Genomic DNA, 27,123 nt, shown 5'->3' on the forward strand with positions numbered 1-27,123 from the left:
AATCTTGAAGCAGTTACCTCTTCCAGCAATCATTTTGGGGATAACACAAACTAAAGCTCTATCTCTAGTCATTTGTATCCTGAGGGATTTCAGTGTTTCTTCGTATGCCTGGCCAAAGTCCAGGTGGATCCTCACATCAGAGCTGGCCCAAAGCATCTCCACTGGCTGCAACTGATAAGCCAAACTTTGTAGTGCTGTATTTTGTAGGACAGCCAATGCACCCACACCACACAAACACCCCCAAGGCCTGGCTTAAGAAACAGGCCATTCATTTCTTCAATCCACATAAAGGGCACAATTCCATGTCTCAAGGTCCCCAATTTCCTACTTTCTACCTGTAGGAAATGCACAGACTACAAGCTCAGAGTCCCTTTGGGACCTTGCAGGATGAGAGACACAAGACAACCATGGGCTGCATTACAGTGGAACTGAATCCAAGCCTCTCTTTATTTCAGGTCACGTTAGCTTTGCATAGAAGCACTGTTCACAGCAGTAGTCCCTCCAGTCAAAGACAAAATATTAAGAATTCACAGTTCCAGTTTTTCCAGTTCCTTCCTCAAAACTCCTCTAAACAGATACATAAGTCATTTATAAATACTGCAAAACATACTGCAGAAACTTTGAGTAGCGAAGAAATCATGATGAGATTTTCAGCAGTAAAAAAAAGTAAAAGAAATCCAACTTCTCACACAGTCAGCTTATTTGGTAGGAATTGATCTCAGAGCATTTCAATTGCACATTAAGAATAAAGACAAATAATCAACTAATTGATGACTCTCCCAATTAACTCAGTGTAATCTCCCTACTGAGCCAAGGATATTGTCCCTTATCTTAAGCCTGTGCAAAGAGTATCACAGCAAGTTAGAGGGAACAAAACAGCCATCAGAACACACCTCCCAGCCTCATCACCTCTGTTGGGGCCTGCTCCCCACAAAGCACAGTCAGAACCTGGGCTGCCAACCTGTCTCTGAGGGAAAAGGGGAAAGGGCTACAGAATAAGTGATTCACAAAAGTTTTCCCCTTCTCCCAAGGCCAACTGCACTATTCTGTGTCCAGATCTACTGGAGAAAGTTGCAAAATTCCTACACCCCTTCAAATAGGGTGTGTTGAGGGAAGAAGAATTCCTTTCCTCACACTACACACATTGAAACACCTTGGCCCAAGCAGGGAAGCTAATCCTAGAAGCTTTACCTGGCATTGGCCTGTTTTGTGATGTGGGAAGGTGCATGGTGCTTTGCCATTAGAGGTGCTGCACAGACAGGAGACAGTCTCTGACTGCTGAAGCACAAGATAGGTGGGAGCTCCAGCTGCTGGGAAGGGATGTACAGTCACATATCAGGGCAGCAACACCAAGGGGGGGGCTTCAAGCTCAAATACCAGAGATTGGGCTACAGTACAAAGAGAATAGTCCTCCACACATGAGCATTTCACAGCTGTCCTGGAATACATGTGTATGTGTCCTGTTGTCTATTAAATATTATTAATTCCTATTTATTATTAGTAGTAGTCCCTTCCCTCACCCCAACATCTTGGTTCAAGACAAATCACAGCCATTTCAGTGACTGCTGCTCATTGCCATCGGGATGCAGAACAGGCAGCTCCAGGTGAGTCATCGGGCAAGAAGGTGCTGCACCAGCTGCTCAAACTGCTCCCGCTGCTGGTAGATGTAAAGCTGGGTGTCCCAGAGGGCGTTCACCAGCACTGTGTCGTTCACCTCATCCAACGTCACGTCTGTGTGCAGCTGAGGACTCAGCCTGTGTATACCAGGACAATATCACCAGCTGGGCAGACACCAACACAACAAGGCAGCAAAACACGCTCAGCACGAGACTTGTGCAAACTGGCTCCCGCTGTCCCAGGCACTCACTTCCCCTTTATCCAGGAGGCTTGCAGAGTAGAGCCGTGGCCTTGCCTCTCCTTCAAGGCCCAAGATGCCACTCATGGCGAGCCTTGACTCAGCAACTGACAGTATCTAAGACAGGAGTCTCAAAGCATGCTGTGTGGTACCCTGAGGTGGAATAGGGCAGGATGCACATCCTCAAAGGACCCTGTTAGACCGCACCCTCATAGCCCCCTGTGAGTGATCCCGGACAAAGTATGACCAGTGTGTCAGGTCACGTAGTGGGCTACAGCACTCTCCAGTATGCCAGAGGCATGAGGCGAGGGGGCAGGGAGACAGGTCTGGGCAGGCAATCCTCTGGTGGGAGCACAATTTGGGATGATGCATGCTGCAGCCAGGTCTGAAGGGAGAGGGCTAAAAAAAAAAAAAAAAAAAAAAAAAAAAAAAAAAAAAAAAAAAAGCTCTGTGCAGAAAGTGGAAAGGAAGCTCTTACCGAAAATATGGGACGTCTGTCATCTCACACCAGGCCCTGGCATGATCCACAGCCGGGCCATCTGCGTCAGTGCACTGCAGGAGAACAGGCCCACAGTTAGAATCTGACTGTCACGCTCCTCTCCCTCTGCCTGCCTGCAAGCCGCTCCCCTGGCACCAACTTGAACTGCACAAGCCACAGAGGGAAAGAGAGAACCAGAAGCAAGTGCCTCCTGGTTGGCAAAGATGCCCTCCATCACAGCAAAGAGTGGATTCCCCTAAAGAAACCTCTGGGAGGCTCCAAATCACAACTTCCTTGGTCTATCTCTATCCATTTACATCCCACAGGCTCAACAACAGTAGAGTCTGCAACCACTGCAGGTCATCTGGGTTATCCTTGGACAATTTCCCACGGAGGCCTGACATAAAAGACAAGGGAGGCAGAGGGACCCTCCCAGGTATTCTCTGGCTTTAGGAAGATGAAAGAAGATAAAGCAACAGAATTAAAACTACATCCAGAACCTTAATTCTGATCTTTCTGGCTTTCATTCACTTGAATTGTTTTCATTTGTAACCTCTTAATGAGCTTCTTTCTGAAGCATGCAAGAACATATGCCTATTACACACCTAACCACAGCTCTGAACTACTGCTCTTTATTAGTGATATTCCCACTTTTCAAACATTTGCTAATTCTCACAATGGCAGTAGCAAAGCTTTCCTTAAAGCAAATGATTTTATTTTCTGAGGCTTGATTTTATTTTTTTTGTCCAGGTTGCTCAGATGACATTCAACACCTCCAGGAAGCAGTACTCAGGAGTTTCATGAATTCACTTTCCTAGGAGTCACTGACGACAGCCCTTCGCACACATTAGCTGCTGCAAGAACTGCATCCTCCCTTGGCGCTTGAAACAAGGAACAGGCAGGCATGGCTTCAGACCTGCTCTGCTCCAGCAATTCTCAGGTCACCCACTACTACATCTGTGCCTTGAACTGGCCATGGTCAGAGTAGTTCCAGGGAAACAGTTTCCTTCCAAAAGGAAGGAGCTGAACATGGGAAACCTTTGCTCCCTTCTCACAAGCAAGCCCAGGGCTCCTTCCCACCGTCCCCTGCCTCCCAGTACTCACACAATCCACCACCATCTTGCCAAGTTCCCTGGCCCCGAAGACAGTCTTTGCCAGCTCCCAGGGGTTAGAGGGGCGGAAAACATCCACAGAGCTCACCGGGACCTGCGGAGGCTTCCCCGTCCCCAGGGAAACCACCAACCCCAGTTTTCTTACTTTCTGCCTCTGCCCCTGCAGGCAAATAAAAGGTTTGTTTGTAAGGACCAACAATTAAGGTAGAGCCTCCCCAAGACTGTTCCATAAGACATGGCAAAAGGCTCAAAAGCCTTTTCTCTTCCCTTACCCCTCCCTAATCTCCTCCCTTTAGTACTGCCTGGTAAGACAGGCATAACCTAGGTGGCTTCACAAGGTAACAGTTGCACCTTTCTGTCCCTTACACCTCTTGCTACATCTAACCCCATGGGATCACCCCACAGATAAATCCTGGGGGCAGATGGCTGTGAAATGGTCCAACTCTTCCAGTGCCAAGGGCTCAGTATCTGTTTTGGGAAAAACCTCCCCTCCTGGCTACAGGAAGCAGTTACTGCCTGTAGTTAGTCATCTTTCTGAGCATCTGGTCAAACCACAGGAGGCATTCACTCTTTAGCCGTGCAGAGTGTCCTATCATCTCCTCCATCTATTTGGGGGCAGAAAAAGGACCCACAGAGCTGTGTCATGAACCACAAAAACCATCAACTGAACCCTCCTTGGTTAAAGTAGCACAAACAGACAAAGACTTCCCCCATGATTTCTGCCTCCCCATCTCATACACCTTACTACAAGAGGTATTTCACCTCCAAGTCACCATTCCCAACACAGATCCCCCTCCACACACCCCTCCAGGCTACTGCAATGCTAGCTTGTTTTTCCACTAGAGAAGCATCCATTTCCAAACCATCTCCTCCTTCAAGGAAGGCTCAGTGGAGCCAATAAAGTCTCAGATACCACCAGCCAGGGCCAGGATTTCCCTCACCTTCTTGATCAGCGTCTTGTTGTACTCATGGATTTCCGTCATGGCATCGAGGGTTGGGTTGTTTGCTAGCAGCCCACCATCCAGAAAGCGCCCTATCGGCCGGAAATAAGTGGGAGCTGCACCGCTGCAGCGGGCAGCGCGCCACACCAGTTGGTCTGCAGAGAGAGAGAAAGGAGCAGATGGGCCTCTTTCAGCATCTTTCCTGTGTCACTTAGGGCAATGAGTACCCCCTCTTCACTTGCGCAAGGCAAACCAGCCAGGAGGGAGATGCTTGCGATCCCAGAAGACTCTGCCCCAGATAGTTGTGCCTCTTCCTTCCAACAGTAGGGGCTCTGCTTGGATATGCAAGTCTGGGGGTTATTTTGGTTTAAAAAGTTGTTCTCATCACTTCCCATGTATTCTGGGCCAAATTTACTCTCTACCAGCTTCATTGCTGCTACTATGAGGGTGAACCAGTTACATTTGCTAGACAAAAAGAAGCAAGCTGGAGGCAGCTGCATGCTTCAGAGTTATGTAGCCTTTTCAGGTTACCCAGCTCCTGAGGACCCAGGAAAATGTACTGACTGTGCTCAGGCCTCCTCTAGCAACCCCCATCTCCAGCAAATCTCAACAGCCTGCCCCATTCATGATACAAGAGAAGCAAAGGTAGGAGGGAAGGGGAGAAGAGGGAATCACCTCTAGGACCAAGCTACTAAGTCAAGATCAAGAATGAGCCATTCCAGAGAGATCCTAACTTTCAGAGCAAGGGGAGGAGAAATCAGCAATCTCCTGTCTTTGAGGGAAGGACCCCTAATCAGTCAGCCGCCTGGACTGCACTATGTCAGCACTTACCTTCTGGCTGAGTCAGTGGTTTGAAAGATGCAGTTGTCTTGTACTCTGTGGAGGTTTTTGTCTCTGGTACAGGGTAATTCCGGAAGAGGTGGAGCTCAGCTGGCTGCCGGTCACACAGTGTCCCTGTCACCATGACCCTGGGGGACAAAACATGACAGAGTAAGGATAATATGGAAAACATACTTATGGCTCCAATTGTCTGCACATCACGCTGCTCCAGATCTGCTCTAAGGACAGTCTGAACATCTGATCCACAGTACTCTTGGGAGAGCATCAATCAATGCCACCCCAGGCAGGACTTACTTGGGTTTTTGGACATCTGTCATTCTGGTGTTTTCCCCAAATTCCTTCTTCAAGAACTCGTCCAGGGGCTCTGACTCGTAGGGCCGAGACCCCCGGAACACCATGTCCTTCATGCGGAAGTACAGGCAGCGCATGTAGTCCATGGACTTCCCTGAGACAGGCAACAGCGTCAGCAGGAGCACAGGGTGGAAGGAAGGGCAGGCAGAACAAACAGAGTGTCAGAGCTTGGACCTTCCAGGACCAGTGGGCAATGGGAGGTGTCCCAGTCCCATCCCCTCCCCTGGCTGCCCATCACATTCCTGGACTTCAGCAGCATTGGGAAGATTAAACAAAAAGCACAAGTTTGGAGCTTAGTTTTCCACTGCCAGAAAGTGCCAATGACCCTGCTGCAAAGCCACCTTGGAGAGAGGGGGAAAAACAGAACACTGCACTCCTCCACTCCTTCCACACGCCTTCCTGAAATCCAGAAAGCTGCTCAAGACCAGTTGACATGAGAAGCATGCACAAAAAACAGGTCTCAGGCTTTCATTCATTAGTGAACATCCCTTCCCTTCTTAGGCAGGACAAGAAGTCTCAGCGTGCATTCTTGGGACTGCTTCCAACCCACATCTTCTGCTCCCCACATGCAGAGGAACACTTGGACACACAGGAGTGAGAACGGACCCATTACTTGCACTGTCCTCACCATGTACAATGGCCAGGGCCAAGATTCCCCCAGTGCTGGTGCCTGCGATCCAGTCAAAAATCTCACGAATGGGACGGCCCGCAGCCTTTTCGATAGCCAGGAGGAGCTGGATGAGCACCAGGCCCCGGATGCCCCCTCCATCCAGGCACAGGAGGCGGTCTTGACTGGAGAGAGAGACAGACAAGGCTGACGGGGAACTATGGGACTGCTTGCAAATTACAGTACACCACATGAGAACACGACCTACGGGGATGGGAAAACAGACCAGTAACAAGAACACCGCTGTGGACAATAAAATCAGCTCATGAATAAACCCAGCAGTGCTTTCTCAGATACAGGTAAGACTGTTCTGTCCCACCCTGAACAAGGCCAAATAAGCATCAAATCCGGCACAACACTGTTTGGTCTTTTTAGCCATCTCTAACTTTCCCCTGCATTAGGGAGACATTCACAAGCTAGAAACATGTGCAAGTCCCTTACTGCACAGCAATGAATATTGCCTTGTGAACAAAAAGAGAACCTGAAATCCATACTAGCAGCACTTCTGGTCTCTGACCACCTCAGTGCCAACCCTCCTTCTGCTCCATCCAAGGTGAGGTGCAGATGCTGCCAAGGCAGTACTCAAGCTTGCAAAGGAGCTGGATAACCATCAGGGCAGTGCAGGGAGATGGGGAATCACTAAGACAAAACAGTGTTTGGTGACCAGTAGCACAGGGGAGGGATGGAGCAGGGGTTTCACCTGCTGAGTCCAGGCTTCACCGCAGCTCCAGAGCTGTGGGCAGGAACAGAAGTTCACTTATAAGAACAGAGCTTTACCACAACAGGGAGAAGGGGGAATTTCTGACAAAAAATGCAGTATCTAAGGACGCTAAATAATGTCAGCTCTGAGGATGCCGAGTCTTCTGGAAGGTGTGGGTGGGGAGGAATTCATATACACAGCTTTCACCTTCAAGCTGCGCAGGAGTCCAGACACAAGCTGTTTCTCACTTACTTTCTCCCACCCTCACTAGGTGAGTCCACAACATCTGGTGTCTTCAACAACTGTCCGACCGCCGTGGAAACATAGAGAAGGTCCTTGTACCCTAGAGGGCCATGAATATGCAGGAGGAAAAATAAATTGAAATAAATAAAAATTCAAAGAAAAAGTGAGCGAAAGAGAGAGATGCAGGCATCTTTACAGCTGCTACAGAGGAAAGGGACTCAAAACTGGTTTTCACTTCATCTGCAGCAGTAGGACCACAAAGAGCAGAAGAGGGCCTCCTCCTGACCTCCCCTACTTTATTCCTAATGTTCCAGATGCTCCTTGGAAACCCATTCCACCACCAGGCAGACTACAACATAACATTCCCCAACTGCTGACATAAGAATTGGTTTTATCCTAGTGATACTGTTTTGCTACCTGAATCCTCTTGCAAGCCCTTCCGAGAGATATTAGTCCAAGTTATAATCAATTAGAAAACTCTGTTATTTTTCTTACTTTCTCTCCTTTGCCCCCAGAAAGCTGGCTGGGGTACCTGAACTTCCCACCCCTGCAGTAAATGACTTCTACCATAATCACATGGAATATCCAACTCCCTTCGCCATCAAATAAAACCTCTCCTGCAGGAGACGAAAGTTGTCTCACCCATAGCCACCAGATACCCCACTCTCCCCCCTCCCCCCCAAATTAAACCCCACACCAAAGAGAAGAAATCCCATCCTTGAGAGCAGACAGCTGGAGGCATACTGGCAAAGAGGCAGAACTTGCAAAAGCAGATGATGAACAAAGTAGGCGAGAGAGAAGGCAGAGTCTAGCAGCATGACCACTATACAGGTTACTGCAAGCCATGAGATAAAAACCTAAATCTACTCCTGCAAGGTAACCTAGGCAGGAGAGCTCTGGGGACAGGGTGGCTTGTCATTACCCCTCTGTTGATGTAAGCCCAAGCCACCCTGGGTGCAGGGGACCAATCCGGCCTAGGTGAGAAGCCAGCCTGTGAAACCAAAAAGAAGAAAGAACAGGGGAAAAGAAGTCAAATACTGCTGCCAGTGCCCAGGCCGAGAAGGTGGCCGTGAATAGCAGAGGAACATGGTCAGGAGTTTCTTCAGGGGCCAGAGTCCACGCTGAAAAGGGCCTCACTTTGTCAGTGCATCAGAGTTAGGGGAGACACCTTCATAAAACCAGTCAGAAGACAGTCCTGGTGAGACTTGTGGAGACATAGACACACTCCAGGGCCAAGGGGGACATTCTCCTCTAGCCTCAAGGAAGGGCCCTTTGCACCAGAGAGCACCAAGCTGAGAGAGGAATTGGACCAGAAGAGGCTGTTATTTTCTCATGTGTCCCACCTTGATTCACCCACCACCCACTCCGTAACTGCTCACACTGCCTCAGCCTGAGCTATGGAGCTTCCTGGAGGAGGAAAGCCCAAACACCTAGTATAGACCCATGGGCTTATTCACACGGACTGGATGGGCAGTACAGAGTACAAGCTAGGACACAGCCACATGTCCTGAGCTCGACTCTTCCTATGCATAATGTGAACTCAGTGCCGAGGATCACTGCTCCTCAGGCTTCATCCCTTCCCTCTCCTAGCTGATCTCCAGAACCTGAATGAGACGCACTTCTAGTTTCCTTGTGCCAGCTGACATGACACTGTGATGTCCTCAAGGCAGACCAGCAAGTACTTCCCTATCTGTACATGACCCAGTGGGCAAAGTGCATATAGGCAAATAAGGCCTACACCGCTTCTAGTGGGGTGAGGAAATCAGTTTTCCCTTTCCTCTTTACACAGCTGCATTGTGTCAGGTCTATAAAACAAAAGGAGAGTTTACGAGTTTAGACAGGGGAAAAGAAAGAAGAGCCTGGATCCTGCAACAGCTGAATGAGGATAGTCACAAGAAACAGAGCTAGGAGACAGCCTCCAGAGTGTAGGCAGTCTGGAGAAGAGATCTGAGAGGACTGTGAAGCAAGAAGGGAGGAGAGCAAGGGAGGACCAGGGAAGGCATTACCTAAGCTGTTGAAGCTGCTCCGTGCGGGAGGTTGCCCTTCCAGGAAGAAGGAGGCAGCAGATGGTGCCAGACATGGGGAGTCAGTGTTGGGTGGGTGGCAGCGTTCAGTCCCTACAGTTTGCAGCAGGTCTAAGAGCACTTTCCGGTTCGCACCTTAGGTGACGAAGGGGGAGTCACAGAGATCAGAAAGAGAATCAGTGTAGGCACACATTGCAGGGAGGGAGGGTGTGCTGCCAAATCCACAGCAGCCCTGGCCCTCAAAAAAACCTCTGGAATGACCTGAGGAAAGGGAAAAATATGCCCTGGATATCCCTCCCCTATCACTACCCAGCAGGACTTGAGCACAGCAGGGGTACCCAGTGTTGTGCAGCTTCAGGGGCGTGCACCACACACTTCTTGCTGTTGAAGAACAGCCCATGTCTGCTTATGCCTGGGAGTTTAGCAGCACTGCATCATCCTGCTGTGAGCCTGCAGTGCCCAACACCACAGCTTGAAGAGGAGGAATGTGTGCCAGCTTTTCCTCTTGCATCTCTGTCTCACAGAAGAGAAATTCATCAAGGACTTAATACAAAGCCTATGCCACTAGCTCAGAAAGTGCCTACACTACAAGCAACTGGAAGCTGAGAGAGTATCTTGGAGAAGCATTGCCCACACTTGGCCTGTTTTCACTATCCCAAGACACTGTTTTGGCCAACAAGGGAGACAGGATGCCAGGCTCACTCTGCAGGGCTCTCTCACCTTTGCTGCTCCTGGCTGCCAACAGCCCTGGAGTCTCCCCGAAGTCATTGGGGATTTCAACATCCCCTCCAAACACAACAAGGGCTTTGATCATGTCCAGATGGTCATGCTAGGGGACAAGAGAAAGCTCAGTCAAGGGCCATGCTCCCCTCAGCTATATTGTTCCATCCCTCCCTCCTCTTTTCATTAGCTAAAGCACTCATAGGGAATCACCCCATGAAATGCATCCCCCCACTCAACAGCCAGGACTTCAAAGAACTCTGCCATTGCCTCAGCCCTTCAGGAAAAAACCCTCTCCTCTCCAGCAGCCTCTGCAGAAAACTCACTTTCATGGCCAGATGCAGCGGAGTGTTGCCATCCTGACCCTTGGCATTGGTGCGGGCCCCATTTGTGAGCAGTACCATGGCACAGTCAAAGCGGCCCCTCTTGACTGCAACGTGCAGAGCCATGTCAGCTGTCCGGCTGATAAAATTCACATCAGAGCCGTACTTGAGCAGCAGCTGCGTCATCTGTGCCCAGGCATGAATGCGCCAGGTTGAGAAGAGAAACAGAAATCGTGAGGACAACCACCTGGAAGCTCAAACAGTTGAGATCTCAGGGGCAAGCAAAGCAGGTGAAGAGGAGCAAGCCTTAGCCTGGACCCAACTGCTGGCAGAAGCCAGCTGCATCATTCTAAGCACTGGAGACAGGTTTCCTCTGTCACTTAGCAGAGAATTACCTGGTGGTTTTCACAATCTGGCTAAAGCTTCTGGATATTTTTGGTCTTATATGCAAGTATAAAAAACAGCTAAGCTCAATGGAGAGAAGGGGGGGTGGGGGGAAACCACCAACAAGCAATCCCTACCTGGGCCAAAATCCTTGCGGACTGGAGGAAAATTTTTGCTTTTTGATCTTTTCCTCTTTATAAGCCAAGCAGACTTATGTCTGCTCAGTCCCTCTACCAGAGGCTTCTGAGAGGGATTTGATACTGCAGGAGGAAAATGGTCCTTCCATAGGGACGTTCTCTGCTTGAAAGGAGTACTATACCAGTGCTCCAGCACAGCATATCACATCACTCATCAGGCCATCTCTGGCAAAAGACGCACAATAACCCACATGTCACCACCCTGTGCCTACCTCACACTTCCCTTGTAGTTGCCAAGACATCAGTCTGCAGTAGCTTTCCTTGAAATTGGCAGGTAGGGAGAGCAGAGCTCCCCCCAGGAGTAACTACAGTCTAGCAACAGTGCTACAATTCCCCCAGCAAAGAGGGAAAAGGAACAAGCTGACAGTTTTACAGCCAAGGATAAAGTACTAGGATGAGCCAGCCAGTTCATTTCACTGCAAGGTTCCACCACTCCATCCCCCACAGCAAACAGCACCGATCAGCCCAGGACAAGGAGAATCAAACAGTTTCAATCACCTCCACAGCAGGACTGCGTTTTGGGCAGTTTGCTGAAGTTTGGCACTTCCAAGGCTCTAAACATGCATGCAGGAAAGGGACAAGCCAGCAGTGGAAGGAATTAACCGGCTGTCAGAGTGTTGGGTGGCAACACAGGCTCTTGCCATGGAGTTGGCTCTACTTACCTCCGCCTTCTTTGCCCAGTGCAGTGGAATGGCTTCATAGCAAGGGTCCTTGGAGTGAACCTGGCTGGCATCTGCCTCAAGGATGGCCTGAGCACACCTGGCAAAGACAATGAGATGAAGAGATCTGTGGCAGTCATCTCAATTCAAGAACTCTGTTCATGTCAGCACCTGCCTCCCACCCAGAGCCTTTCAGATAACCCTATGGCAGCAGCAGGCTACTCTGTGACACCTTAAGCTACTCAGCAGCAAATTTCACTCTCTTCAAAAAGGAAGGGAGCGACAGGAAGCATATGAGCAGCACAGCATGCAGAGAAAGCAGAAGAATCCCTTCCCAGTTTCAAGTTGTGGGGGAACACCCGGGTCTTTCTCCAATATAGGACTGTGGTGTTTCTGGAAGCTTTGAAGGTCTGAGAGGAAATTCTCCTCTCCCCGCTGTTCCCCCAAAAACTTGGGGAGAAAACTAAAATAGTTAAATACTTACACAAATTAAAAGTCTGTGTACTTCCCTAGGAGTGAGAAATCACATATATTGCAACTAGACTAGTGTCTAGCGCCTAGAAAGCATGGCTAGGTAGACTTAAGGAACAAGTAAGTATACACTCACCAAATAAATCATGTATCAAAGATCAAGCCACACTGCAAAATAAGGGACTTGAGCATATTTTTGGCTTGTGACTGTATTTCTGTTGCAGGAAAGCACTTTTCAAAATGCTGAAAAAACCCAGCTAGCAGCAGTTATTGTTGACTTGCAAACTAGACGAGCAATATCTGTAGGGCTGAGATACTGTATGAAAATAAGGGCTATAAAGTGCACCCAAAAGAGACTCCAATTTCTCCAGGAAAAAACGAAATCAGGCAGTGAACAACATATGTCTTTTGATTCAGTTCCAGAGTGTGTTATTAAGGATCAGCAGTAACTTAGGCCCAGAAGAGGCAGGAATAATGAAAGGCTTTGGAATGAAAGCTTACCAGTGACAGAGCATTCTGAAAGATGGAGGTACAGCAGTACCAATATTGTTTAAGCATTGCTAAATCATTCCCTCACAGATCATTTTGCAAAAAAAGGTTTTCCACAAACATTATTTTTAGTTTTCCCCCAAGTTTATCTCTATATATTTTTAATATCAGACATCAGGAGAAAGACAGAAAAAATAGAAGACTGCACGGAAAAACATAACTTTCTTCTGAAAGAGTGTCTTTTTCTCCCATACCAGCACATCTCTATTCTTCTGCCAGCCCGGTGATGCAGCAGAGGACAGCACAGGACACCTGCCTACCAAGCACTGCCCCCAAAATGGTCCAGCCTTGAGCAACCCAGAGCAGGCAGACAGGTCCGCTAAAAAGAGGAAAAGCTCTGTTCTAGCAGGCCCAGAGGTTACTTACCCCTTCTGGGAGTACTTCAGAGCCACATGAATGGGGTAGCCCAGTGTCCCCATAATGCTGCAGCTGGCACGGCATTTCAGCAGAGAGTGAACCACATCCTCTTTGCCCAGCTGGCAAGCGAGATGCAGAGGGGTCAGCCCTTCATGGCTCAGGTGGTCCAAGCCAACAGTTGGGGTTTTTCCCAGGAGCTGAGAAAAAGAAAGAAAGGGAAAAAAAAAAAGTCACCCACCCACCCAGATAAAGACACAGAAAGCACCCACCGTCTCTCTCCCTGAAGTCCGAGGACAGACTCTGGAGCATTGGGTTCCTGACAACACCACAGCCTGTCCTCTTAACCCCTACTTCCAACATGGTAATTATTAAAGTGCTCCTTGTTTTCTCTCCCGAAAGGTTGATTGCTACGCTTTGCGCTCTTTTCCTTTGGCCCATGTGCTTTCCGAACACACACCCCTCAGCCAGAGAAAGGGCTCACACAACCCAGAACACTGTGTTACCACAGCCCAGCAGACTCCCACCTGCCAGCTGCAGAACAGTCACACTGCAGGAGCCAAGGTGGCCAAAGTGAACATGAGCCCTAAATGAAAGCAGAAGCTTCCTCTGCGGCTGTAGCCCCATCAATTACCATGGCCAGTCGACAGCAGGAGCTTAGCCTCTCATGCAACCCCACCATTGCTTGCAGCCCCAAACAGGATTCTGTTTAAAATATACATGTGGAGAGATGTTTGAAGGAATTTTCCTCTCCTCCCTGTAAGTTTCAGATGTGTTACCTGCTGACTGGTTTGTTACACAAAAACACTCCACTGCCATACTGAAGAAACCCTGCAGGCCTCATTGTGCACAAGAAAAGCCAGAATTTAGAGTTTCCTTCTCCGGTTTAGTGAAGAATTGAGAGAGAAAGGCAACAGGCAAGAGTCTGATCAGAACTAAAAGCATCTCTGAACAAACAAGCCAGGCACCAAAGTAAAACACAGGAAGAGGATATCTTTTTAACACAAAGGTCCTAACTGTCCTACTCCACAGCATGGCAAGTCCTGATCGTCATCCCTCCCCAGTCACACATTAGGAAACTCCATCACAGTCTGGCAGGCAGAGGGAGAGATGTCACAACAGGTATTGGGCAATCATGAGGGATGCAGGTGTAGGCAAGAGCCTGTCTCGCATTCTGCGCTCAGAACTGATAGACCTAAGGAACCAATGTGAAAGGCCACTCACGCCCTTATGAACCCTGTCACTCTGCCCAACACCTCACAGCAATTGAGAAAGCCTCTGGCTTCAAACTGCCTCTGCCTCAAGGCCCTGTTGGCTGTCCCCAGTGCAAGACCGCTCAGTTCAGTCAACAAGCTCTTCAGGCTCAGGAGAGCTGAGGAAGGCTCTCCTAGCTGGCAGGCAATATGTGCTGCCCTATGGGAGCCAAAAGGTACCTTTTGGAGCACACTACCCAGAGCTAAAAGCTCTGTTGGGAAGGTACAGAGAGGGGACAGACAAGGACCTGAGGAAAAGTAGGACTAAGGCCTGAAGCAAATGCCAATAAAGGACACTTTCTGAAGAATCTGTTGCTTTATATCCCTGCCCCATTGCAGGCTGGAATTTGGGGTCCACTCATGGGAAGCTGCACCAGTAAAGGGGGCAGAAAGGGGCTGAAGTCAGCCTCAAGTACTCACATGATGCTGCAGCAGAGTGAAACAGTTTAGCTTTCTTCTCCCCAGTGTGCATCCCTGAGCTACTTTCCTCTCTCTCCCCTCACAGCATAGAGGGGATCCATTTTAGTCCCACTCCTCCCAGCTTTGAAACCACTCCCACCTCGATGATCTGGGGGCTGCTCCCTCGCACAGCGTAGTGGAAAACCGTCTCCCCGTTCCTGTCGGTAATGTCCACCCGTGCATGGCACTCCAGCAGCTCCTGCAGGCACATCATGTCCCCCTTGCGGCATGCCAGGTGCAGTGGGGTGCAGCCCTCTTCACTGTCTGTGTTGTTCACGCAGCTGCAAGAAGAGAGGAGTCAATGTGACATCACTTCAAAGATACCTTCTTCAACATCTGTGATGGGCCCAGCTGGTACAAACCATCGAGGTTCACAAAAGCCTACTCTCCTGCCAGGGAAGGAGCACAAGGAAGTGCTACCAAGCAGTCCCAGCCCTGCCAGAGGCTCTCTTCCTGCCACACAGCCCCCTGTCCTGTCCATCATGGAGACACCAGGCAGCTCCCACTGCCCTTATGAAAGGGAGACACAAGATTACAGTCAGCAACCAAGAGGTGCTGAGATAAATCTCCCAGTCCACTAACTCCTTCCTGCCCTTTCCTAAATGGATTTCCCCAAGGAAAAAGAAGAAAGGCTTGTGCCCTTCTTCTTCTTGTGCATTTCCACAAAGACAGTCCTACCCTACCTGCTCTCTTGTGGTTTACAGTGCCACAACACCCTCTGAAGAGCAGCTCCATGAGGGTTCTAAGAGTTTTATTCGTGCTTCTAGCAAATCTGTTCGCTCCTTTAGCTCAAACACCAGCAGTCTGGGCTTTAATGTCAATAGGTCCAAAGACCGCCAGTAAACTTGCACAGAGACCATTAGATACCCTTTGCTATTATTTCTGTTATTCACACAAGACAGATACCAAGGTCAGCACTTGCAAACTCAACCACTGCAGTAACTGCAGGTTTAAGCTTCTCCAAGAAGCAGCTCACTTTGCATTGGTACAGCAAACTGGGGTACCCAAATTTTGCCTAGCCTCCCCTCCTGAGTTTGTTCCCAGCACTAGGCCTACAGGAGATCCCTCACTGCCTCTTGCCTCAGAACATGGTTGTGCCGGAAGCTCTCGCGATGGCCAATCTCCACTGCAACATGTGCCGATGACCAGCTGGGGTGGTTGCGGAAGCAGTCACTAAGCTGCTGGAGAACCTCCAATGACAAGGGCTGATGAGAGCTCTCGTAGAAAGGACGCAGCTGCCTGGCATACTGCTCAAAACGCACAACAGCATCTGTTTCATTGTCAAGCTGGAAGAGCCTGGGGGAAAGGCAAGAGGAAAGAAAGGCAAAGGCAAATGCAGTGCAAGTCCCACTCAAAGAGAGACACAGTTCTCCAAACATTAGTGCTAGGGACCTTCCTCTTCTTCCCTGTCATGTGGCAGATTCATTCCAAGTGAAGGAGAGAGTCTGCTAGGGAACCAGAGTAGCCTCATTCTTCCTGAGGAATGTTAACTTTTGGGCTCAAGTATCCTGTGCTCCTGATCCTAAAATAGTAAAGGGCATGAGTAAAAGCGGATGCATCTGTAGACATTCAGACCTGAGTGCTTATTATGTGGTTGCCTGTTCTCCACAGCATTTAAACTCAGTCAGTCAGGTGATGCCTTCCTCATCCTCACAGGCTGTTTTGACAACTCTTTCACCAGCATGCACAACAACCTCCCATTTCTAGTGAGCCCACCTGCTGGTGAAACACTTCACCCCACACCCACAGACCCGAAGCACTGTGGTCCTGAGACTGGACCATTTCACATCTTTAATTTCCCACTTGGATAGCAATCAGGAAAGGACGGTCTGTCACTTACCGGAAAGCAACCTGTGGGCTCTGGGGATTCACCAGCAGGCAATCCCAGGAGCGCGCAAGACCATTCTTATACAGGGTCACCCTGCCTTCTTCCCTCAAGCAGGTATGAGTAGCATATTCCGCAACAGTCACCTCCTTTACCCGGTAAGGGTTTGTAAATATTTGGGTGACACTGTTGATGGTATTCACAAGCCGGCCAAGAAACTGCATCTTTCTGGAGAGTCAGTCCTGAGGGAAATCCAATTGCAAACTTAGCCCGGGCCAGACTGTCCCCTCCCACTCCGTGAACTTAGTAACCCAGTGCAAGAAAAGAACCGAAACAACAAATAACCACCAGAAGGGAAATCCAGTATGAACAGGAGCTTTTATTTATTATCTCTTCCTGGAAGGGCGTCCGAGACTCTCCTCCGTGCCCCAGAACTACTTCTCACCCTTAACCTCCTACTCACAGTCTTACACAGCAACCTCGGCCGGGGACGGAAATCACCCTCCAGAGCCAGCCCGCCCCGTCTCGCCACCGGGGTGGGGAGGGTGCCCCGCCGCCTCCCTCGCCCCTGCGCCTGGGAGAGCCGCCAGCCGCCGGGGTGAGGGGCGAAGAGGGAGAAGCGAGGGGGAGAGGGAGGAGACGCCGGGGCGCTGCGCTGCCTCGGCCCCGGGGCGGCGCCTCCCGCCTCCCGCCTCGCACCCGCCGCCGAGCGCCGCGGGCTCCCACAATCCTCAGCGCGTGGCCACAGAAAAGGACGGAGGGGGAAAAGGGGGTGCGCCTCGCATTCCAGCGCACTTACCGCACTCGCACTTCCGCCAACGGCCCGCGGCGTGCGCAGACACCGGCGAGCGCCCCCACAATGGCCGCCCCGCCCCTGGAGCGGGCCAATCGGAGGCGGCCGAGCGCGGGGAGGGGGCGGGGGCGGGGAAAACACAGCTCGCTGCTGCGTGATTGATGGAGGGGAGCGCCGTTACGTAATGGCCGTTCCGCCGGCGGCCATCTTGGTGAGGGGTGGAAGTGCGCACCGCGTGCGGCACGGCCGCCATTTTGGTGAGGGGCGGGGATCACCCTTCCTTTCTTAAAGGGGCAAGGGCGCCATTTCTCTAGGTGAGGTGGGCCCTTCCTCATCTCGGGTACAGCCCTTTTCCCAGACTCGCATTTTTCCTAAATTTTGGAAAAATTCTAAATTTCTAGTGTTGGAGGAGGGGGTGGTGGCTGCATTCATTCCTTTGCCCTGGTTCCAGACAGCTTGTGTAATAAACTGGCAGCAGGAAAGCTTTTCCCAAGCAGTAGCTGTTTGTACATACATATATGCATGCATATACACATTTGTATACAAACATACACATACTTATACATATGTATCCATATGAGCATACATACATGCATACGCATAAGCACATACACATATACATGTACACATATATACATATGTATACACATAAACATGCAAGTCTGCACACATGCATACATACCTATGTATGCATACATACACATATGCATACGAGCACATACACTCATCCATGCATATGGCTGTGGGCGGGGGCTGTGCAGGCCCTGCTCTTGAGGCAGGGAGCTGCCCCCACACTGCAGCCCCAGGAGCAACGTTGCACCCCGCAAAACCCTAAAGGGCCCAAACCCCCTTGCCCCAGCCGGTGACTCCGGGTGACGGCCAGCCCCAGGGGGGACAGCCCAGAAAGGCCACGAGGGTCCCCCAAGGGTGCCGCTGCCAGTGCCCCCACGGTGGGCAGGGAAAGGCCTGGCACAGCACCCCTTCCCCAGGGAGTCACTTGGGAGGGGGGATGCTACCTCCAAGCGCTCTTTTAGCACCGGTTTTGACATCAGATAGCCACCTCGGGAAAATAAGCCCTTTCCCTCTCCTTTTTCCAATATAAAAAAGTAGCTGTAAAACATTTTAAGAGCAGCTCTTCATAGCTCTGCTGGAAAGCCATAAACAGCTCCGTGAGCTGCTGCGGCGGGACATTTAATGATAAACACAAGCCTCTCCGCCGCGGCCCGGCAGCTCGCAGCTCCTCCGGAGTCCAGGCGCTCAGCTCGACAGCACACCTCTGCGGCCGGGGCACGCCGCGGCCCCTGTCTCGCAGCCAGGGGCGCAAAAACAGGGTCACCCAGCCTCCCCCCCTGGCCGGGCAGCCGGCGGCACTGCCCTGGGGGGCACCCGCCTCCCCCCCCCAATTCCTGGGGCAAGCAAAACCCCAAATCCCCTGCAGCAGGTCCCCCTGCCCACGGTGGGGGGGGGGGGCTCAGGGGACCCTTTAAAATCACCTCCCGACACTAAGATGGCAGCAGGGGCTCCCCTGGCCGCATCGCCTTCGCCATGGCGGGGAGGGGACAAGGGAGGGGAAAAAATGATGTCACCGCATGACTGTGTTTTTATGAATGAAAAGAATCCTGCGAGTGAGTAATTCCAGGAAACTCGCGTTACAACTCAGCAGATCCCGGGGCCCCGCTCGGCCCCGCGCCTCTCTCCGGCTGCCCTCGCCAGGCCCCCCCCCGACACGCGTGCTTTCGCCTCCCCGCCGTCCCCGGGGGCCGCACGGCTGGGCCAGGCTCGCCCGGGGGAAGCCGGCACAAAGCCTCCCGCCGAGAAGCCCCGCGCGGTAAGTGCGGAAACGCCGCCCGCCTCCGCTGGCCTCGCCGGGACCGGGCCGCGTGGCCGCCCGCCGCGGCCTTTGCGCTTCTTCCCCGCCGCGACGGACGCCGGGTCCCGGTCCCAGGCGGCTTTACTGGGCCCCAGGGCGGTTTTGTGGCCCTGTTTTCGGAGGCGGGAGAGGAGGGCGGCAGCGGGAGGGAGCGAGCAGCGGCGCGCGGGTCTGCGGCCGCCGGCGGCCGGGGCAGGAAACCTCCCCGTGGCGCGCGAGTTACTCCAGGCCCGAGCTGACGGCGCGAGGGAGGCGGGCGGCTGCCCCCGGCGCGCCGGGAGCGGGGCTGGGAGGAGCAGGCGTCACAGGATTTTCCACCCCGTCCCCCCCTTCCCTTCCCCGGGCAGATCTCGCCTCCCGCAAGTTTTGTTTTCTTGGCTCCGGTTAAATTCAGTGGGAGTTTCGGGTTGAGAAATCCGACCTTTCCGCACCCAGGAGAGCTCAAGGCTCTGCTTTACCTCCTCTCTCGCCTTGCGTTTTCTGGCTCCCCGCTAAGCCGCTGCTGCTTTTTCGCCCGAGGTAGCTGCATTTCCAGGGCAGGTGGTTGCTTCTGTCCGGAAATAGCACAGTTTGGAAATCTGTTTGTGGCACCGTATGTTTTGTTTCTGAAAGATGCCAGCAACAGCGGTTAACACTTGCCTGTGGGTGCCCTACACTTCTCACGCGTCTTTCCCATCCTAAGGGGATATAAATAGAAAATGCTGTGGTGTCTTACCTCCCACGAGGTGACAACTTGGTGGCCAAAGCTGGATTATTTTTAGCAGTTCCTGCAGTACTGATAGCAAGCGTCGTACCGTAGGGAGCCAAGTGCTGTTTCTTTAAACCCGTAGCAGGAAGTTGGGCCAGGAAGGGACCTAGGCAGCAGCCCTACGCGGCAACACAGAAAACAGCTTCAGGGTTAACACTGTTTTTTCTTTCCTGCTCAGCAGAACGTCACATGACAGTCACTGCAGCAAATGCCCACATCAATGTGGGGAGCAAAGGTTGGGAGGCTGCAGGTCCCATTTCACCGGGGCGAAAATGAAGCCAGGGACCAGCGGGAGCGCAGGCGTTCCCTGGCTGGTGTTACACCCGTCCATGTTCCCCTCTTCAGCTTCAGCTGGCCCCTTTGCTAGCCCCGGCTCATGAGCCAGGTCCCACTGGGATGCTGCCCACTGAGTAACACCTCCTGGCCGAGGAGCTGAGCTGGGAAGTCCTCTGCTTCCTCACAGTGCCGGAGGCAGCTGCAGGAGCACTTCTCACTGCTCAGCGGGATGCTGCTGGCCATCTCTGCCCCACATTTCAATCAGAAATAGGAGCTGCAGGGAAAGGTCCTGCTGAGGTACCCAAGCCCTGCAGAAGTACCATCAGCATCACATGCTCGTGCATTTGAGTGCTGAAGGCTGCCAGCAGTGCCTCGAGTGCTCTATGGGATCCTGGATCCAGCCCGTCGTGCCACCGTGACTGCACATAAATCCTTCTCCTGCGGTTGGGTCAGGTGGCTTAAGTCAGCAGGGCTTGCTGTGTTTCTTGAAGGCTGGATTTGGTCAGAGCTGGCAGGGCTGTGGGGTGCCCTGTCCCAGCGGTGCAGTGGTGCAGATGTGCCAGAGGCTGTCCCTGGTGCCCAAGTGTCCCCATCGCCTGGCATGTGTGTTAGCATTGGCAGCACACCCACTCCCTTCTCAGGAACAGCAGTAGATAGGGGACCTGCTTGTGTAAAGGATCTGCTTCTTCCCTGCAGGTCCTTCTCCTTCTCTGTTTGAAGCTGCATCCAGGTGCATTATAATAGCTGACCATCCGTACAGAGGGATAGATCCTGGCCCCTTGGGCTGGGGAAAGCTTTTGCCCACAAACCAGGTGGCAATGGGGTCCTGCCCTGTGGAGGTGCCATTAGACCCGCTGCCTTCCTGAGTGCTCGTGGGTTGTCCCAGCCTTCAGTAGCCCTGGCTAGAAGTTATTTGTAACCATTCAGAATTAGGGGCAAATTAATGAAATAGCAGGCAACGGAAAGGGAGTTGAAATAGCTTGCTGCGGTGCCTCGACACAGTGTAGCTGTGCTAGTGGTCCTGATACGACATCGAGCTTTGACTTTGCTGAAGGATCTCTCCTTTGAAAGCCAGCTAAAGGCTCTGGGGCCTGCAGCCAGCCTGAGATGGTCTCTGAGCCCCATCTCTGATGCTGAGTCCAAATCAGGGTGAGGGCAGCAGTGATACAGACCTGGGAGGGTCTCCTCTCCCTGCCTCCCTCATGGGGTCACACCTCCGGGGTCTTTGGTCCAAAGCAAAAGGCCTGCAGCCGTGCCAAGGATGCAAGGACCTGGGAGAAAGGCGGCTCTGCTCCCAGCTGGAACTGACTTAGGCATGGGAGGCTTTGGGTTGTATTTGTTTCCTTCTAAATCTTGTTCATCTCTTGTGTAAGTTCCTGAAATCTTTCCCTCTCCTGAGCCTTGCTTGCCTGTTCCGGCAGCCGGTGGAGGAGGCCATGGCTGCCCCTGCTGTGCAGACCATGTTCCCTCGCCTCTGTGTGCAGCTCCCCGTGCTTCCCGGCTCTTATTGCATCAGATTTCAGCCCGCTGCTTTCCCAGCTCCACCTTTCCTCTCTGCTCTCCTCCCAACTCTTCACCTTATTGCTGCTTGGAGTGCACTCGGTGGGGGCCCGTCCCTCAATCCCTTTCCCGTGCGTGGAGACTTATCTCTTCTCACCTTCAAACTCGCCTCATCCATCCGCCCCTCATCTCCTCCTTCTAGCCAGCCCTCACCTCTGCCCATTTTCGCTCTCACTTGGTCTGGTTGCTCCTCTGTGGGGGGGACTGCCTGAGATAGGGAAATGCTACTTGGCTGCATTTCAAGCTCCCAGCCCTTGCCACCCCCCTCCTCATAACTTAGTGACAAGGGAAAAAAATTAATTCACCAGCAAGGGGATGGGCACAGATTTGGTGACTTCTCCTCCTGCGGTGCTGAGTCACGGTGAGATGACTTTTCTCCCACCCACATGATGCTGCTGTGCCCAGACCCTTTGTTCCCCTCCTCGGGACCTCTCCAGACACTTGATTAATTCGACCTCAGCCTCCGGCAGCCTTGGGTGTGCTCGCCAGATGGGGTGTGAGGGCTGCGGGGTGGTGTGTCTGCACACCGCGGCAGGTCCTGGCACGGAGGCTCGGCTTGGTGGGGGCTCGGGCACTGCCGGGCTCTCACTTCGCAGGCAGGGCAGGTGCCCATGCTGAGGTGGGCACGTGCCAGCACACCGGGCACATGTGTGTGGCGAAGGTGGGTGCCCTGGGCAGCACAAGGCAGCTGAGGCCTGGCAGAGCTTGTGGCTGGTTTCACTCCAGCAGCCAGAACCATGGAGTTGCGGCTTATACTTTCATTTTAGCACCAGGCAGACTCTCGCCTGTGTTTCCTCCCCTCCAGAGGAGGAAGCTTGGCCTGGCTGCCATGTCCTTGCAGCATGGCAGGGCCATTTTGGGTCCTCGAAGACCTCTGAGCAGGGCAACCTGGCAACCTCGGGGCAGCACGAAGGAGGTGCAGGAGGTTTAGCATTATTTCTTCTCTCTCTCTCTCTTTTTTTGTAATAGCTATTATTATGTATTTTTAAAAGGAATAACAAGGAGTCATTTGGCTCCCAAATGCCCAGCCCTGTGGTAATCCGGGGAAACATGGGTGCCAGGCAGGGGGCACAGAGGGGTCAGCATCCCCTTGCCATCACGGACTGGTGGAGATCGGTGTCCTCCATGCTGGAGTGACAGAAACATGCTGTGACTAACAAGCTTTTCTCCTTGCTCCTTGGCAGGGCCAGCCTGGGGGGAGACGATGGCCACGGATGGACTCTCTAGCAAGGCCTTGAAGGTGAGCCTGAGGGCATCCCCGGGGGGGGCTGGCTCCCCTTCCCGCAGCGGCGGGGGTGCCGTGGCAGGGGTCTCAGGAGGCCACCCCTCTCTCCGGCAGGTGAAGCGGGAGCTGGGGGAGAACACGCCGCTGCTGTCGGACGAGGAGCTGATGGGGCTGTCAGTGCGGGAGCTCAACCACCACCTGCGGGGCCTCTCCAAGGAGGAGGTGGCGCGGCTGAAGCAGCGCCGGCGGACACTGAAGAACCGGGGCTACGCGGCCAGCTGCCGGGTGAAGCGGGTCTGCCAGAAGGAAGAGCTGCAGAAGCAGAAGATGGAGCTGGAGTGGGAGGTGGACAAGCTGGCCCGGGAGAACGCCGCCATGCGCCTGGAGCTCGACACCCTCCGCGGCAAGTACGAGGCCCTGCAGGGCTTCGCCCGCACCGTGGCTGCCCACGGGCCCCCCGCCAAGGTGGCCACTGCCAGCGTCATCACCATCGTCAAGTCCGGCACCAACCAGGCTGCCTACTCCTAGTGCCAGCCCCCATCCCCCGGCCGGGTGCGGCCCCCCGGGGCGCCTTCCCCCACCAATCGACTTGAAGGTTGCCTCCCTCTCCCCTCCCCAACCCCCTGCCGTGGCTGCTGGGACCTGTGATCCAGGACCCAAAAAATCCCTTCCTGCTCCACATGGCGGTCTCCCTTGGATTTGCAGCCTGTCCTCTCCCCAGAGCCCTCTCACTGCCTGGGGCCGGCCATCCTGTGCAGGGAGGGCTGCCCCGGCAGGGGTGCTGGGAAGGGATGACAGGACCCTGCCAGGGACCCCTCGAGGAAGCAGTGGCTCCCAAAGCCTGGCAGTGCCCCGCAACCCTCCTCGCCTCCAACTCCAGCCCCAACATCCTCCCTGTCTCCTGCTGCAGCCTCCCCCTGGCTGGGCACTTCTCGCCCAGGCAGGTACGTGTGGAAGAGGAGGATGCTCACACAAGTGGAGCTGGGGAAGCGTCCCATGTCCCCAAGCTGGCAGGAAAACCCTGGGCACCTCTTTTTTGGAGAGGGTGCAGGAGAGCTGAGTGCAAGCCAGGCACTCTCAGGAGCATGGCAGAGAGAAAACGAGGGGAGAGAGTTTTGCAGAAGGGACAAGATGAGGAGGGGTGTATCAATGCTGGAGTCTGGCTCAGTGTCAGCCTCACGACTTGGACCTGTGTGGGCCACTGCCGCTGTCAGCACATGGGAGAGGCGGCAGTGTGGCCATGGGTGCGCAGAGGCTGTGGGCCTGCTTGGCTCAGCTCTCCACTGGCTGAAGCCTCGAGCTTTCTGGCGCAGAAGGGATCAGAGACAGCAAAGGCAGGTGGCAGGCCAGAGGGAGAGAGAAAGTGGCCATGGGTTGGTGCCTGAGTAAGTGTAAGTGGAGATGGAAAAGCATCATGGCAGCCTGTGACACTGGAGGTTGGGGGAGTCTGGAGGTGACAGGGAGCAGTGGTGAGGGAAGGGAGGACCTTGGGGAAGGGAAAACTGTGAGACGGTGAGCGGGTCAGTCCTGGCCTTGTTTCTTCCGCTGTAGCCCTGGGCTGCTGCTGGTGAGGGCTGAGGGGAGAAGCAAGAGGTGCTCTTTTATCTCTCTCCATCACGCACATCCTTCACACCTCTTCCTGCCCACGGGGTGTGGCAGCCCAGCCAGGCCGGGTGGCTCTGAAACAGAGAGACACCGGCAGGAAGGAAATGAAGGCAGCTGGAGCAGAAATAAACACTATTTTGTTCAGTACAGGCCAGCTTGGACGGCCCCACAAAGCCAGGCACACGTTCCCCTCCGCTCCGCTGCAGGGAGACTACAAAGCATGCGGAAAGGTGGTCCTGGCCCCAGGGAGTGAGAGTTGAGGCTGGCTAAAAAGGAGAGGCAGAGAGAGGGGTGGAGGTGTTGAAGGTGGGCAGTGCTGGGCTAGAGACTGAGGGACAGAGAGTGCTTCTGCTCCTGGGAGTTGCAGGACTTGCCTCGCGCAGTGTTGCACCTCCCTTTGATTTTCCTATAGTTTGGACACAAGCCTGGGATAGCTCTCTCTTCAGAAGGCTTAAGTGCTGGAGAAGAGTTGAGTTTTACAAATGCGGGCAGCAACATGGAGACTTGGGAAGGTAACAGGAGGCAGCCCCTTCTTGACATCTGCCAAGTATCTGATTGCCCCTTTCTGCCCTTGCCTAGACATTGCCACGCCAGCCACACTAGGCTGCAGCCTCCATCCCTCCCTGAAGAGAGGTGCCCACCGTGCCACGGAGAGGGCACTATGGTTAGCATCCCCCTACCCCATCCCCAACTCCTCTTGGGTTTATTTATTGCACGAACATAAGTTATTTTCACGTCCTCTTTGCCATTCTGCCTCTCGGCACAGCCAGGATGTTGGTACAGAGCCGTACTTTATATTTTATATATGCAAATCACATTTTATCTTATACTTATATAGAGCAAAAAATACTTATTTATTTTCTGACTTACAGTATGTGTCCTACCTGACTCCTCTGTATTTTGTAGACTTTACAAATAAAGCAAGTTCTTTTTTTTTCCACAGAGAGAGTGTTTAATCATTCTTGAACAGAGTATAGAGCTGTGTCTTTGTAAAACCAGCACCTGTTCACGCTTACAGCTGAGTTTTGGTGTTTGGGTTTGGGGTTTTTTTCCTCCAATGTCCAACATGCTGAAATTGTGAGCCTGCATGAAAATCAGAGCATTCAGCTAGAAAGATTTCCACAGGGCACATGATTAAGATAATGTGCATAAAAAAGATTCAGGATGGGGCACAGCTCATGATTTCTTCAAATCAGCACGGATTTATATTCTTTGGAAGAAAGGGCTAAGAAAGTAGGTTTAACACTGAGCATCTCCTTCGAGGTATTGGCATCTAGCCAAGACAACTCCAGGACAAACCAGCCAACTCTGACCTGGACCAGCCATTAATTCAAAGGGCAAAAAGGCCATGGCAGATGCCTCCCTGGCAAATCCCAGATCATAGAGCTAAACACAGCAACAGGCTCAGCTAGGCAGATTGCAGTGGTGGCTGCAGAGCTACGTGTCGCTCACTGTCCCAGTTGTCTGCTCTGCCTGGGAGCTCCCTGCTGGGGCTGTTGCCTCCTCAACATTCCTCCTCCTCTTCTCTCACAAGCAAACCACCACCAGGGGCTGACCCTGCAGCAGAGCAGGGGCAGGTTCATGCGTTGCTGTAGGTTTGGTGGTACTGCACGGCTGCCAGAAGCGAGCAGGGAGCAGAACTGAGCAGGAGCCAGTTTTCTCTCACACAAACTTTTTTCTTTTCATGGCAAGTTCAGAAAGTGCTTCCCTTCCCTACTGGGACAAACCAGGTGGGGAAACAGCGATCCACTCCACTGGAGAATAACTAGAAGAGGCAACACAGCATCAGGTCCCCACTCTGTTGGGCCTCACTCTCCTTTATTCCCCGCATTAGTGCTCCAAGAGAAGGAGGCCACTCCTCTGGGCACTGACTCCCAGGAACAGGCAAATGCCAGGTTCCTGCTTTAAAGCTAGGTATGAGCAAGAGTCTCTTTTGCTGTTGGCTGAGCGGTCCCCCACACCAAGGCATCTGCTAATGCAGAGTTGCTGGGTTTCACTTTTGCGCGTCTCACTAGAAGCTGCCAGCATTGAGATCATTACATGCTTTCTTTCCATCCCCCCATAGCACATTCTTTCAGGAGCACTTCAGCTGTGCTGAGTCAACTTTTCCCAAAACAGATAAAGCTTTTCACTGGAAAATTCAGCTAGGCTGCACTCAGAAGGGAGCCAGACCTGACGTGAGCAGGTGCTCAGACCATCGCACGTCCTTTCCCGCAGCACCCCAAAGTCACTGCAGCTGTACACAGTCACCGTGGTCTATGCAAAGCTTCCCTGTTGAGCAACCTCACTACCTTACTCAGGCCTGGGGAGGAAAGGCTGTCTCTTCAGAGGAAGAAAGGGGGGGAGCTCAAGTCTCGCGGCGGCAAGAGGAGGAAGCATTGCCGGCATGTTACCTGGAGGTGAAGCCATTCGACAGCTGCCCCGCCTGTTCTGCGTTCCTCCCCACCACCATCCCCTAGGAAAAGCTGTCCCTCCATGACAACTGCTGCTCTCCAGGGCTGAGGTAGAAGCGATGAGTGCATTCCCTTGACACACAAACAGGCAAGTTTCCTGCCTCTGGGCAGCTTGCAGCGCACAGGCTAGTTCTGGGCTTTATGTTCATGCTCCAATCTGCCACCCACCGCTGCAAACTACCCCAGTT

General features: G+C 52.7%; 2 protein-coding genes across 8 annotated transcripts; one reads left to right on the plus strand and one right to left on the minus strand.

Moving 5' to 3' along the window:
- Positions 1-417: 417 nt before the first annotated feature.
- Positions 418-19,934, minus strand: PLA2G6 (phospholipase A2 group VI). 6 transcript variants are annotated; one of them, XM_067309777.1, is made up of 18 exons: positions 19,863-19,934; positions 19,527-19,745; positions 16,421-16,647; positions 15,661-15,876; positions 14,681-14,861; positions 12,881-13,068; positions 11,498-11,594; positions 10,258-10,440; positions 9,932-10,040; positions 9,194-9,346; positions 7,197-7,287; positions 6,206-6,369; positions 5,521-5,671; positions 5,218-5,354; positions 4,387-4,541; positions 3,438-3,605; positions 2,334-2,407; positions 418-1,754 (listed from the first exon to the last, which is right to left on the minus strand). In XM_067309777.1, exons 3-18 carry the CDS (start codon positions 16,627-16,629, stop codon positions 1,610-1,612), a joined length of 2,421 nt encoding a protein of 806 aa, XP_067165878.1. In that variant the 5' UTR covers positions 16,630-16,647; positions 19,527-19,745; positions 19,863-19,934; the 3' UTR covers positions 418-1,609. The 6 variants fall into 6 exon arrangements, with proteins under 6 accessions (XP_067165878.1, XP_067165886.1, XP_067165900.1 ...); XM_067309785.1 differs by having other exon boundaries at positions 19,527-19,618; positions 19,784-19,864; XM_067309799.1 differs by lacking the exon at positions 19,527-19,745 and having other exon boundaries at positions 19,784-19,864.
- On the plus strand, positions 18,842-25,424 carry MAFF (MAF bZIP transcription factor F). Of its 2 annotated transcripts, XM_067309878.1 has the most exons (3): positions 18,842-19,026; positions 22,837-22,892; positions 22,992-25,424. In XM_067309878.1, exons 2-3 carry the CDS (start codon positions 22,857-22,859, stop codon positions 23,403-23,405), a joined length of 450 nt encoding a protein of 149 aa, XP_067165979.1. In that variant the 5' UTR covers positions 18,842-19,026; positions 22,837-22,856; the 3' UTR covers positions 23,406-25,424. The 2 variants fall into 2 exon arrangements, with proteins under 2 accessions (XP_067165979.1, XP_067165969.1); XM_067309868.1 differs by having other exon boundaries at positions 22,837-25,424.
- Positions 25,425-27,123: the final 1,699 nt, after the last annotated feature.

The sequence above is a fragment of the Apteryx mantelli genome, chromosome 1 (genome assembly GCF_036417845.1).
Source record: "Apteryx mantelli isolate bAptMan1 chromosome 1, bAptMan1.hap1, whole genome shotgun sequence".
Lineage (NCBI taxonomy): Eukaryota > Metazoa > Chordata > Aves > Apterygiformes > Apterygidae > Apteryx > Apteryx mantelli.

Coding starts and splice junctions, on each gene's coding strand:
- PLA2G6 (XM_067309777.1), bottom strand. CDS start 16,629: ATGCAGTTTCTTGGCCGGCTTGTGAATACCATCAACAGTGTCACCCAA. Junction 13,069..14,680: donor GCAGCCCCCAGATCATCGAG/GTGGGAGTGGTT, acceptor TCTTTTTCTCAG/CTCCTGGGAAAAACCCCAAC. Junction 1,755..2,333: donor ACAGACGTCCCATATTTTCG/GTAAGAGCTTCC, acceptor TGGTATACACAG/GCTGAGTCCTCAGCTGCACA.
- MAFF (XM_067309868.1), top strand. CDS start 22,857: ATGGCCACGGATGGACTCTCTAGCAAGGCCTTGAAGGTGAGCCTGAGG.